The following is a 13,649-nucleotide window of genomic DNA, read 5'->3' on the forward strand; positions in this document are numbered from 1 at the left end:
TCCAGCTTGCAGAGAATTGCTCCACCCTTGCCCTTCAAAATCGAATCATCGGCTTCATTGGCAATAAATCCAGTAGCATGTTAAAGAATGTAAACTATAGACTTTAAAGAATGTATCGTTTCATGTAAACTTGCTCTTGGAAAACAAAAAATCCAGTAGCATGTTAAAGAAGGTACCGTTTCATAATATGTACAACTTTAGAAATATTGAATCAGAAGCTCAAACTTAAAAAAACCAGGACACCGAATTAACATTGCGACAAATAGATAAGAAGAAAAATTCATGGACAGCAAGAGGAAAACATGCTCATGAAAGGGGCCAATAAGAGTAAAAAATGAACTAAACAAGCATATTAAAACATAATTGATTACATAATCAATCAAATAACTTACTGTTTGAATCTTCTTCAAAACGGAAACACCTGTGTTCATATCATAATCATATACAGAGTCAGGAGTCCTCAATGAGCTATAAGAAAACCGTAAAATGCTGGAAGAAAATTGTGACTCTGATGGATCCACAGAGTATATAGGATCAAGAAAATCGACAGTCCGACCACCTTGAAGACTTCCAAGTGGTTCTCCAACTGCTGGAAGGCGATAAAAAGTAACTTTAGGCAGACCATTTTCACGCTCATATACAACAAGATGACCACTGAAAAGCTGTATGTCTTGAATTTTCACACTGGAAAAACAAAATCCAAAACTTAATCAAGTTTCTAAACACAGAAACACATTCCACCACAAAAGATACTTTGTTTCTAAGATCTTTTCAATACTACACTGTGCACAGCATGTAGTGTAAACTACCTTCTCCACAAAGAGATTGGACTTTTCTAAGGTGAGAAATGAAAATAAGAAAATATACAACATGGATAACATTTCAACAAATTTATTTATGTCAAGGCCATATATTCATGCAGATTACAGTCAAATACTTAAACCAGCAAATGGTTCAGGATGAAGCTTTGTTTCCAAGCATAAGAAAACAGAGTACATAAAACCATCCTAACTTGATTGTCCAGAATTACAACCCAAAATCCTTCATCCTAAAAGAGAATCACACGGAAAAAGAAATATGCAAGCTATAACACAACACAAGAAAAAAAAAAAGACTTATATACAAACCCCAAAAAAATTCATGAACTGTTTGTAGATCAATTATATCCCTCCTAAATCAAGATTGATAATCATCAAAATCTAGTAAGACAAGTGCTTTAACTTGTCTGCAATAACTTACATTATCTCATCTCTTTCAATTTAAACCCTCCTGTGTCATCTCCTTTCTTTATTATCTGATCTCTTTCAATGTAAACCCTCCTATGTCTTCTCTTTTATTATTTATTTATTTATTGAGGAGTAAGCATTTGTGCTAAATGAAAGGGACAAGGTCCAGGCATACCAGAAGTATACAAAGAAAAGAAACAAACATTTACACCTGGGATTTTTTTTTTTTTTTTTTTTGGGGGGGGGGGGAGGAGTGGGGGAGATAAAAAATCCTCCCATGACCATAGAATACAAACTCATTTTTCTGTTAATCAAAAACAAAATGTATTCATTTGTGTAAACTTGGAACTCAAAAATGTTTTATTCCATTAATTAGAGTACATGTCTACAAATACAGAGTTTCTGTTCCAAAAATGGAAATGCAAAAGGAAAGAATCAAAGAAAATGAAATTTCCATGATCTAATTCTAAATAATCAGGAAATTCAAAGTTTCCTAAAAAATACGAAGGCTACAGACAGAATCTTTAAATCCAGGAAATAAAATATCGAGGCTGAGAATCCTCAGCTGATTAATTAACCAAAAACCATCAACACTCCCCTCAAGCTGGTTGGAAGATGTCTTGCATTCCCAACTTGCTAACCATTGATGAAAAAGTCGCCAAAGGAACTACCTTAGTAAATATGTCAGCCAATTGAGACTTCAAGAATACAAATGGAGAACAAACAACTATATTTACCATCTTCTCCTTTATAAACTGTTTGTCCACCTCTATGTGTTTAGTTCCATCATTCTTTTTGTAGGTAAAATCAAAAGTGTATATAAAAAGAAAGGGGCACCAAAAGGGCGTCCTAAACCATACAGCAGACACCTAAAGGCAAAACCAGAAAAAAAGAGGGATACGAAAAACAACACCTGCTGTCACCTAGAGCCAACCAATTAAAGAAATTGATTAAAGATAATGGTCTGTCATGTATAAACAGCTTAATCCAAGACCAGAAATTTCAAAGAAAAGAGTTTTTGAGCCTTTGAATTGAAAGCTCCCCATTTTCAAAAGCAAGTCTGTTTTTTTCCTTCTAAACTGTCCACAAGCAGGTTTGCTTAGTCCTATAATGTTGTATAAAATTATGAGCTATGCTAATAGCTGCCTTGTTGTCACAATAGTCTCATAGGCTACTAAATCTTCACTTGTAACTCTTTCAAGAGGTTCTTCTGCCACATATCCCAAAGCCATGGCTCTAGACTCTGTTTTAAGACTCAATCCAGCAACTACAGGTTGCTTCTTACTCCTCTAGGTTACTAAATTATGAGCCACAAGTGTGTAGTATCCAAAAGTCAATTGGCCGCCTGAAAGTGAACCTGCCCAATCTACATTGGTGTAAGCTGTCACTTGCAAATGTCCATTTTTAGTGAACAAGAGTCTTTTGCTACGTGTAAGCTTTAAGTATCTTAGGAATCTTAGGATCCTCATGACTACCTCCATGTGACTTTCCAAAGGAGCTCACATGAAATGACTTACAACTCTAACAGCATAGAATGTCAAGTTGTGTGTAGGACAAGTAGATAAGCTTCCCCATGAGCCCATGATACCAACCTTTATCCACAAGAAAACCATCAGCAGCTCCTCCTAATTGATATTGAGCATCAATTGGTGTTGATTCAGGTTTACAACCAAGTATCCCAGCTTCACTCAATAGATCAAGAATATACTTCCTTTAAGACATTTATATTCTATCCTTTGACCAGGCCACTTCAATTCTTAGGAAGTTTTTCAAGTTCCCAAGGTCTTTGATTTCAAATTCCTTAGACAAGTTTCAGCTTCAAATTCTGCATTTTTTCTATATCATCCCCTGTATATCATCGATGCTGTTGAAGATTATTACAGCTGGTAAAAGATATATAGCTGTTGAGCTGTAAATAAAATAGGAGAATTTTTTTTCCTATTATATTAGTTTCTTATTTCTATAAATAAATAGTTTTATGATTTAGAAATAAGTTAGTTTAGGAATAAGTTAGTTTCCTATTATGTCTCTTGTTTCCTATTTCTTGTCTTGTAATTTCCTATATAAACCATGTGTATAGTCAATCTAATAGATAAAACTTATTATTTTTCATCCCATATTTCGTGTCATGGTATCAGAGCTATAGGTTTTTAAGACCTGGGCATCATTCTGGCCTTCATCGCCATTTTTCTAGCCTTCATAGCTGGATTTTTTTTTATTCACGTGTTCTTTTACCAACCTTCATTGCTACTGGTTTTTCTTTATTGCGATCTACCTTAATTCCCAAGAGATCATATTTTTTTGGATGATGTCGAAGGTTACAGAGATGACTACTACAACACATTCGGAGGAGATTGTTCGATCTCAACAATCAGGGGAATTGCAAAACATTCAGGCTACATATAGGTTAGATGAAAAAAATTACCTTAAATGGTCTCAACTTGTTCGCACTGTGCTGAAAGGGAAAGGGAAGATCAGCCATCTTATGGGTATAGGGCCGAAACCGGGAGATCCCCGTTTTGAAGCATGGGATGAAGAAGATTCTATGATTATGGCGTGGCTGTGGAATTCTATGACTCCTGAGATTAGCGACACATGTATGTTCTTGGCCACAGCTAAGGATATTTGGGACGCAATCCAACAGACGTATTCAAAAGCTAGAGATGCGGCTCGAGTATATGAGGTTAAGGTGAAGACGATTGCTGCAAAACAGGGAAGTAAAACAGTCACTGAATATGCCAATCAATTGAAAGCTTTGTGGCAAGAACTTGATCATTATAGGGTGATAAAAACCAAATGTCCTGAGGATGCCGCTATTCTAAAGGATTTCATTGAACAAGATAGAGTCTATGATTTTCTTGTTGGGCTTAACCCAGAATTTGATCAAGTGAGAATCCAGATTCTTGGCAAGCAGGAGGTTCCATGCTTTAATGAGGTGGTAGCATTGATTCGAGGCGAGGAAAGCCGAAGGAGTGTTATGCTTGAACCACAAACCTTGGATAGATCAACCCTAGTTGCAAAAACAGAATATTCAGAACAAGGAAAGATAAATCTGCCTAAACACTTAGGTAGAGACAATCAGTGGAAGGAGAACAAGGACAATCGCTGGTGCACCTTTTGCAAGAAACCAAGGCACACAAAAGAGAAGTGTTGGAAGCTGAATGGTAAACCACCAAGTCGTGAATGGGGAAACCGTGGAGGGCAGCAAAGGCCTCAAGCACACATGTCAGAGCAACCCAAAACTGAGGAAAATTCAGCAATAGGCGGGTTCAATAGTGAATAAATGGAAAAGCTGAGAAGCTTGTTGGGATCCCTTGACAAACCTACTGGAACTTGTTTTTTGGCTCTTTCAGGTACACCTTCACTCTCTTTTTGCATAAATGCCTTACATAGGGTTTATGATGACTCTTGGATAATAGACTCCGGTGCCACAGACCATATGACCTCCAAATCTCAACTTCTTCTACCCTTCCAGTAGTACCACATTTGTTTTTCTTTATTATTTGGTCTCTCACAGCAATGGATCCTCGGTTTTTTCTTCTTTCAGCCGCGATCTGAAGCCGTATTAGGGCTCTCTTCGATCCAAACATATTTCGTTCTCCAGATAAGTAGATATGGCTACTAAAAGTTCCACTTTTTCCTCTGTCATATCTGGATCTCCTATGATTACTTCGGAGAAATTGGTTAACAGTGAAAATTATTTGTCCTGGTCTGCCTCTGTGGAGCTTTGGTTTATGGGTCAAGGTTATGAGGATCACCTTGTTACGCAGGAGGCGGATATCCCTGAGGTTGACAGAGTACAATGGAGGAAGATAGATGCACAGTTATGTAGTGTGTTATGGCAATCAGTTGATCCTAAGATTCTGCTTCATCTTCGGGCCTACAAAACATGCTTTAAATTTTGGAATCAAGCCAAAAGGGCTATATACGAATGATAGCCAACGTCTTTATAAGGTGGCTTCTTCTATTATCAATGTCAGACAATAAGACATGGATTTATCTACTTATATTGGCCAGATTGCCTCTCTTAAGGAGGAATTCTTGACCATGATGCCTCTTACTACTGATGTTGGGGATCAACGAATACAGATTGACAAGTTCTTCATGGTTCTTACGCTTATTGGCCTCCGTCCAGATCTCGAGACCGTCCGCGATCAGATTCTTAGCAGTTCCTCCGTTCCATCCTTGGATGATGTGTTTGCTCGCCTCCTCCGTATCTCCTCCACTCAGATTTTGCCATCTGATAATACTTCAGATTCTTCTGTGTTAGTTTCTCAAACTAACTCTCGAGGAGGACACAGTGGTAACCGAGGTAGAGGCCAACATCTTCATTGCACCTATTGCAATAAGTTTGGTCACACTCATGATCGGTGTTATTAGTTACATGGGCGGCCTCCCCGCACTACTCACGTGGCTCAGTCATCTGATCCTCAGTCGCCTCAGCCTTCCAGTTCCTCCACATCTCAGGGTATTTCCCTCACTGACAGTGAGTATGACGACTATCTCCGCTATCAGGCCACCAAGTCAGCTTCTGTTGCTTCTGTTGCCCAAACTGGAAATGCTTCTGCTTGTCTTACCCACACATCTTCTCTTGGACCTTGGATTCTAGATTCTGGCGCTTCTGACCACATATCTGGTAATAAGGATCTTTTCTCTTCTATTACTACTACCTCTGCCTTACCTACTGTTACTTTAGCTAATGGTTCCCAAACTATGGCTAAAGGTTTTGGTTTCGCTCATCCTCTCCCTTCCTTACCTCTCCATTCTGTCCTTTATGCCCCTGAGTGTCCTTTTAATTTTATTTCCATCAGCAAAATAACTCGCACTCTTAACTGTTCTATCACTTTCTCTGATAAATTTGTGACCTTGCAGGACCGGAGTACGGGGAAGACGATTGGCATAGGACGTGAGTCTTAAGGCCTCTATCACCTCACCTCCCCTTCAACTCCTGCAGTTTTCATTTCCACTGATGCTCCCCTCCTCATCCACAGTCACCTGGGCCACCCTAGTCTATCCAAGTTCCAGAAAATGGTCCCTAGTTTTTCATCTTTGTCGTCGCTTGTGTGTGAGTCCTGTCAGCTTGGGAAACATACTCATGTCTCGTTCCCAAAGCGTTTGAATAATCAGGCAAAGTCTCCTTTTGAACTTGTCCACACTGATGTTTAGGGTCCTTGTCGGACCGCATCTACTTTAGGATTTCAGTATTTTGTCACTTTCATTGATGACTATTCTCGATGTACTTTGTTATTTTTAATGAAAAATCGAGCTGAGTTATTCTCTATTTTCCAAAAATTTTATGCTGAAATCCAAACCCAGTTCAATATTTCTATTCGTGTGTTACGCAGTGACAATGCCAGAGAATATTTTTCTACACCATTTACTTCATTTATGTCCCAACATGGGATCATTCATCAGTCTTCTTGTGCTCATACTCCTCAACAAAATGTGGTAGCTGAACGTAAGAATCGACATCTTGTTGAGACAACTCGTACTCTCTTTCTCCATAGTCATGTTCCTTTTCGTTTTTGGGGGGACGTTGTTCTTACAGCATGTTATTTGATTAATCGTATGCCCTCATCTGTATTACACGATCAAATTCCTCATTCCATTCTTTTCCCTGACCAACCACTTTATTTCCTTCCTCCTCGTGTTTTTTGTTGTACTTGCTTTGTTCATATTCTCACTCCTGGACAGGACAAACTTTCTGCCAGAGCCACGAAATGCATCTTCTTGGGATATTCCAGACTTCAAAAGGGTTATCATTGTTATTCCTCTGAGACTCATCGCTACTTTCTCTCCGCTGATGTCACTTTCTTTGAGGACTCACCGTTCTTCTCCACCTCTAAGTCTCTTCCTGTTTCTGAAGTCTTACCTCTTCCCATTATCTCCCCACTTGATGCAGTGCCTTCTCGCCCACTTTAGGTTTATCATCGCCGTCATCGTGTCGCTATTCCTCCTTCTTTGGCCGAGGTACCTGCTGACTCACTTCCTATCCCTTCAGCTTCTCCTGCCCCGGCTCTGCCTCCTTCTGCTGACTTACCCATTGCTCTTCGAAAAGGTAATCAATCTACTCGTAATCCTCATCCCATTTACAATTTTTTGAGTTACCATCGATTATCTCCACCCTATTCTGCATTTGTTTCTGCTATATCTTCTGTTTCTCTTCCCAAGAGCACCCCTGAGGCTCTTTCCCATCCAAGCTGACGACAGGCAATGGTAGATGAAATGGTTGTTTTACACTCCAATGGCATTTGGGATCTTGTTGTTTTACCCTCAGGTAAATCTACAGTTGGTTGTCGTTGGGTCTACACAGTTAAGGTTGGCCCTAATAGTCAGGTTGATCGCCTTAAGGCCCGCTTAGTTGCTAAAGGCTATACTCAAGTTTATGGTTCTGATTATGGTGACACTTTCTCTCCTGTTGCCAAGATAGCTTCTGTTCGTCTATTGCTCTCCATGGCTGCTATGCGTTTTTGGCCTCTTTATCAGTTAGATATCAAAAATGCTTTCCTTCATGGGGATCTTGCTGAGGAAGTTTATATGGAGCAACCACCTGGTTTTGTTGCTCAGGGGAAGTCTGGTTTAGTGTGTAGGTTACGCCGTTCTCTATATGGCTTGAAACAATCTCCTTGAGCATGGTTTAGCCGTTTTAGTTCTGTTGTTCAGGAGTTTGGCATGTTCCGCAGTACAGCAGACCATTCCGTTTTCTATCATCATAACTCTTCGGGGCAGTGTATTTATTTGGTAGTTTATGTGGACGACATCATCATTACAGGCAATGATCAGAATGGTATTCAAAAACTAAAGCAACACCTTTTCACCCATTTTCAGACTAAAGACTTGGGGAAACTCAATTATTTCTTAGGAATTGAGATAGCTCAATTCAGTTCCGGTGTGGTTCTTTCCCAAAGGAAATATGCTTTAGACATCTTGGAAGAAACCGGTATGTTAGACTGTAAACCGGTAGACACTCCTATGGATCCAAATGTCAAACTTATACCAGGACAGGGGGAGCCTTTAGGAGATCCTGGGAGATATCGGCGACGTGTAGGTAAACTGAACTACCTCACCATTACTCGTCCAGACATTTCTTTTCCTGTAAGTGTTGTTAATCAATTCCTACAGTCACCATGTGATAGCCATTGGGATGTTGTAATCCGCATTCTTCGATATATCAAAAGCACACCAGGCCAAGGTGTGTTGTACCAGAACAGAGGTCATGCCCAGGTTGTTGGCTACGCAGATGCAGATTAGGCTGGCTCACCCACAGATAGACGTTCCACTTCTGGGTATTGTGTTTTTATTGGAGGTAACCTAATATCCTGGAAGAGTAAGAAACAAGATGTAGTGGTCAGATCTAGTGCTGAAGCCAAGTATCGAGCTATGGCTCTGGCAACATGTGAACTCATATGGCTGAAACATCTTCTTCGGGAGTTGAAATTTGGAAAGGATGAACAGATGAAGCTCATCTGTGACAACTAAGGTGCTTTGCATATTGCATCCAATCCAGTCTTCCATGAAAGGACCGAACACATTGAAGTTTACTGTCACTTCATTAGAAAGAAGATCGCATCAGGATGTCTGGCGACTAGTTTTGTCAATTCAAATGATCAACTAGCAGATATTTTTACTAAATCTCTCAGAGGTCCTAGAATTAAATACATTTGTAACAAGCTTGGTGCATATAACATATATGCTCCAGCTTGAGGGGGAGTGTTAGATAGTGTACAGTTATTTAGGTTATTTACTTTTCCTTTTCCTTTTCTTTCCTTATTGTATTGTGGGTCCCACTAACATGTATATATATACCCAAGTCCAATGTGTATTCTTCACAGCTTTTCAATAACAATAATTAAGGATTCTCCCTTTTTCTCTCTCTTCACAACTAGTTTTTTCTCCTGATCAGTGACATGGAATCAAAGCCAACCGACTTCTAGTTGAGAAAAAAACGATGGTCAAAACAACCATGGCTGGAGCAAGCAGGGGTAGTGTCTCAGAGGAGCCGTCCGACACTTCTCAGACACCTCCTACAATTGCTCTCACCGTCTTAACCTCATAAAATGCTCCGCTAAAATTACAACGAAAAAATTGAAGGGAAATTTTTTTTTTGTAATGGTCAAGAGCAATGCTAATGGTGGTTCGAGGCCGTGGCAAGCTAGGGTACCTGAATGGCACCATTATTGAACCAGCAAAAACAGATCCAACTTACCTCATATGGGACACCGACAACTCGATTGTGATGTCTTGGTTGGTAAACTCCATGACTGACGAAGTACAGAGCAATTATTTTTGTTATCCTACTGCAAAAAAAAATCTGGGATTCTCTAAATCTTGCATATTCTGACTTAGAAAATTCAGCTCAGGTTTTTTGGTTATGGAATATGGCCAGAAATTTAAATCAGGGAGATTCAGATGCGTCTACGTACTTCACATCACTCAATAAAATATGGCAAGAGTTGGACTTAGCTGACGACTGCAATTGAAGCTGTACAGCAGATTGTGAAAGATTCAGAGCTCGGATTAATAAGGAAAGGATCTATGACTTCTTAGTGGGGCTCAACAGGAACTGGATGAGATTCGTGGTCGACTTCTTAGAATAAAGCCACTTCTAGCTATTGAAGAAATCTTCGCAGAGGTGAGGAGAGAGGAGACACACAAACGTGTAATGCTTGGTGGGGAAAAAACTCCTATTGTTGCTGGCCATACTACTGTTGATAACTCCGCTCTAGCAGCCCGTAAAAATGACTGTCCCCGTGAAGATACGAGCAACAACAGAAGAAACAGAAACCTTTGGTGTGATCACAATCAGAGATCCAATCACAGTCAGAGATCCAATCACAGTCATGAAAAATGCTGGAAGTTGAATGGCAAGCCACCAAATTTCAGAGATAACAGAGGAACTAGGAGGGAACCCAAGGGATATCAGACCACCTCGGATACTGAACAGCAGCTAGGAGAAAATTTTGTCAATATTTCCTTAAACAAGGAGCAGTTAGAGCAGCTCTACAAATTGTTAACGCCATCCTCAGCCTCAGTACCAGCACAATCAGGCACTAATACATCCCAGAACCTAATTAATTCATCATTCGTAGCCCAAAAAGGTACATTTCGGACTGCTTTGAGTGGAACAACAGAAAAATTCAACCCTTGGATCATAGATTCAGGGGCAACAGACCATATGACAGGTTTTGCAAGGTTTTTTTCTACTTATACTCCAGGTTGTGGGCACATTAAAGTCAAAATTGCAAATGGATCCCTTGCAACTGTTGTAGGGACTGGTGCTATAATTTTAAGGCCACATATAACCCTTTTCAATGTTCTTCATGTCCCAAAACTATCATGTAACTTGCTGTCTATTAGCAAACTTACCAAAGATTTGAATTGTGCTGCCTATTTCTTGCCTAATCATTGTGAATTTCAGGATATGTCTTCAAGGAAGAGGATTGGCAGTGCTGAGAAATATGGAGGGCTCTACTACTTCAAGGAAGACAATACCAAGGATGGACAAGCTCTAACAGCTGGTTGTGAATCTTCCTCTAGGACTAAGCAACAAAAAATAATGTTGTGGCACTTTAGGTTAGGCCATCCTAATTTTCAATATTTGAAACATTTGTTTCCTTCTCTTTTCAATAATAAAGATGTCTTTCAGTGTGATATTTGTCAATTTGCCAAACATCAACGCTCCAATTGTCCTTCTTGACTACAAAGCATCGAAACCCTTTGCAATGATACATAGTGACATATGGGGTCTCTCACGTCTATAAAGTCTAACTAGGATATCACGTTTATTGATGATCACATACGCACTACATGGCTATATCTCTTGAAAGAAAAAAATGAGGTAAAACCAACATTCAAAAATTTTTGTCAAATGATTCAAAACTAATTTGATGCTAAAATCCAAGTCTTAGGAACAGATAATGGGGATGATTATTTTAACACCATTCTAGGGAATTATTTGTTAGAAAAAGGGATTATGCATCAACATTCGTGTGTAGGTACACCTCAACAAAATGGAGTGGCCGAGCGAAAAAATAGACATTTATTGGAAGTAGCCTGATCCATTATGTTTACCACAAACGTACCAAAACAATTTTGAGGAGACTCTATTCTTACAGCCTATTATCTTATAAATCGTATGCCTACCTGAGTTCTCAATTACCAAACACCGTTAAACAACTTCCTTCAATTCTATCCACAAACTCGGTCCATTAGCCAACTTCCCCTTTAGGTTTTTGGCTGTAAAGACTTTGTTCATGTTCCTGATCAGAATCAAACCAAACTGGATCCTAGCGCATTAGGCTGTGTCTTCCTTGGTTACTCAACCACACAAAAAGGGTATCATTGTTACTCTCTTGAAAAACGAAAATACTTTGTCACTATGTATGTTATGTTTTTTGAGAACCAACCTTATTTCTCCCAAAATTCACTTCAAGGGGAGAATGTAGGCAAAGAGAATTTTTGGGAATTAACATTGCTGAGCCCATTGCCAAAACAGCCATCAAACTTGTTTCCTAACCCAGCTATCTCACCAGAACAGCTATTAAACCAGCCTTCTATGCCAAAACAACCACCAAACTTGCTGCCTAACCCAGTTGTGTCACCAAAACAGCTATTAAACCAAACCTTCTGACCCACCTGAACAGCCAGAACACCTCCTTAACAAGCCAGAGTTTGAAACTGACAAACCAGAACAACCTAACCCAGCTCAACCTGGGGTGTCAACAACAAAAACAGATTCAAGGCCAGGGGGAGATTCACTGCAACAACCAGAACTTCGTGTCTATTCAAGGAGGAGTAAGTCGAGAATAGTAGAGACCAAAATGGACCAACAGTGCTGTCAAGAATCAGAACCAATTGTCATTCCTAAGGTAAGCGACCTTGATTTGCCTATAGCCATGAGGAAAGGAGTTTGATCATGAACTCAACACCCAATATCCAATTTTGTGTCATATAATCATCTCTCACCTCGATTTCAAGCGTTTATTTCCAAACTTTCAGGAGAAGAAGTTCTGAAACATATTCATGAGGCTCTACAATCCTCAATGGAGAGAAGTTGTAATGGAGGAAATGAAAGCTCTGGAAAAAAACCGAACCTAGGATTTAGTGGACAAGCCCAAAGAAAAGATGCATGTTGGATGCAAATGGGTGTTAGCTGTAAAATATAAGTCAGACGGGTCCATTGAAAGGTACAAGGTGAGGCTAGTAGCTAAGGGATTCACTCAAACTTATGGTATTGATTATCAAGAAATGTTTGCCCTAGTTGCCAAACTTAATACCGTAAGAGTTCTTTTATCCCTTGCTACAAATCTAGATTGGCAACTTCAACAACTAAACATTAAAAATGCTTTTTTGAATGGAGATCTAGAAGAAGAAGTGTACATGGAATTACCTCCTGGATTCGATCATGGAAGGAAGGGAAAGTCTGCAAGCTTAGAAAATCTCTCTATGGGTTGAAACAATCGCCCCGTGCATGGTTCGAGAGATTTACCAAGACCATCGTGATGCATGGATATACACAGGCTCAATCCGATCATACCTTGTTTTATCGTCACAATGATGGTAAGGTCACTATTCTCATTGTCTATGAGGATGACATTATAGTGACTAGGAATGATCCAATGGAGATGGAACAATTAAAAGAAAAGTTGGCTGCTAAGTTTGAAACTAAAGATCTAGGACCTCTACGTTACTTTCTAGGTATGGAAGTGGCAAGGAACAAAAGTGGAATATCAGTTTCCCAAAGAAAAAATATTCTAGATCTTTTGAAAGAAACCGGAATGCTAGGATGTAAACCTGTGGACACTCCAATGGATCCAGTAAAAAAGATTGGAGAACAAAAAGAAAGCACACCTGTTGACACCAAAACATATCAACGCCCAATAGGGAAGCTAATTTATCTTTCCCACACTAGGTCGGACATCACTTTTGTAGTAAGCGTTGTGAGTCAATACATGCATGCTCCTTGTGAAGGGCATATGGAATCCATGTATAGAATTCTGAAGTATCTTAAAGGATCTACTGGGAAAGGATTATACTTCAGGAAAAATGAAACAAGAAGCATTGAAGGGTTCACGGACGCTGATTGGGCAGACTCCATAGATGACCGAAGATCAACTTCAGGCTATTGCACCTTTGTGTGGGGCAACTTGGAGACTTGGAGGAGTAAGAAGCAAATGATGGTAGCTAGAAATAACGCAGAGGCGGAATTTCATGCTATTGCTCATGGTATGTGTGAACTATTGTGGCTTAAACAACTTCTAGGAGAAATTGGTGTGAAGGAGGAGATGCCAATGAAGATGTATTGTGATAATAAGGCGGCCATCAACATATCACAAAACCCAGTTCATCATGATCAGACTAAACACGTAGAAGTTGACAAACACTTTATAAAAGAGAAGGTTGAAGACGGTACAATTTCCATGG

The 13,649-nt window shown here is 39.6% G+C and overlaps 1 protein-coding gene across 6 annotated transcripts in view; it reads right to left on the bottom strand.

Moving 5' to 3' along the window:
• The window catches only part of LOC100852965 (uncharacterized), a 42,063-nt gene that overhangs the window by 18,327 nt on the left and 10,087 nt on the right, over positions 1 to 13,649 (bottom strand). For all 6 annotated transcript variants that reach the window (XR_786812.3, XR_009466695.1, XM_010657669.3 and 3 more), the window contains exon 5: positions 393 to 684. Coding sequence is in view for 4 of the 6 variants with exons in the window: in XM_010657669.3 (XP_010655971.1) it covers positions 393 to 684 (292 nt within the window). In the remaining 2 variants the exon portion in view is untranslated. The remainder of the gene's footprint in view (positions 1 to 392; positions 685 to 13,649) is intronic.

This window comes from Vitis vinifera, chromosome 10 (genome assembly GCF_030704535.1).
Source record: "Vitis vinifera cultivar Pinot Noir 40024 chromosome 10, ASM3070453v1".
In the NCBI taxonomy this organism is placed as follows: domain Eukaryota; kingdom Viridiplantae; phylum Streptophyta; class Magnoliopsida; order Vitales; family Vitaceae; genus Vitis; species Vitis vinifera.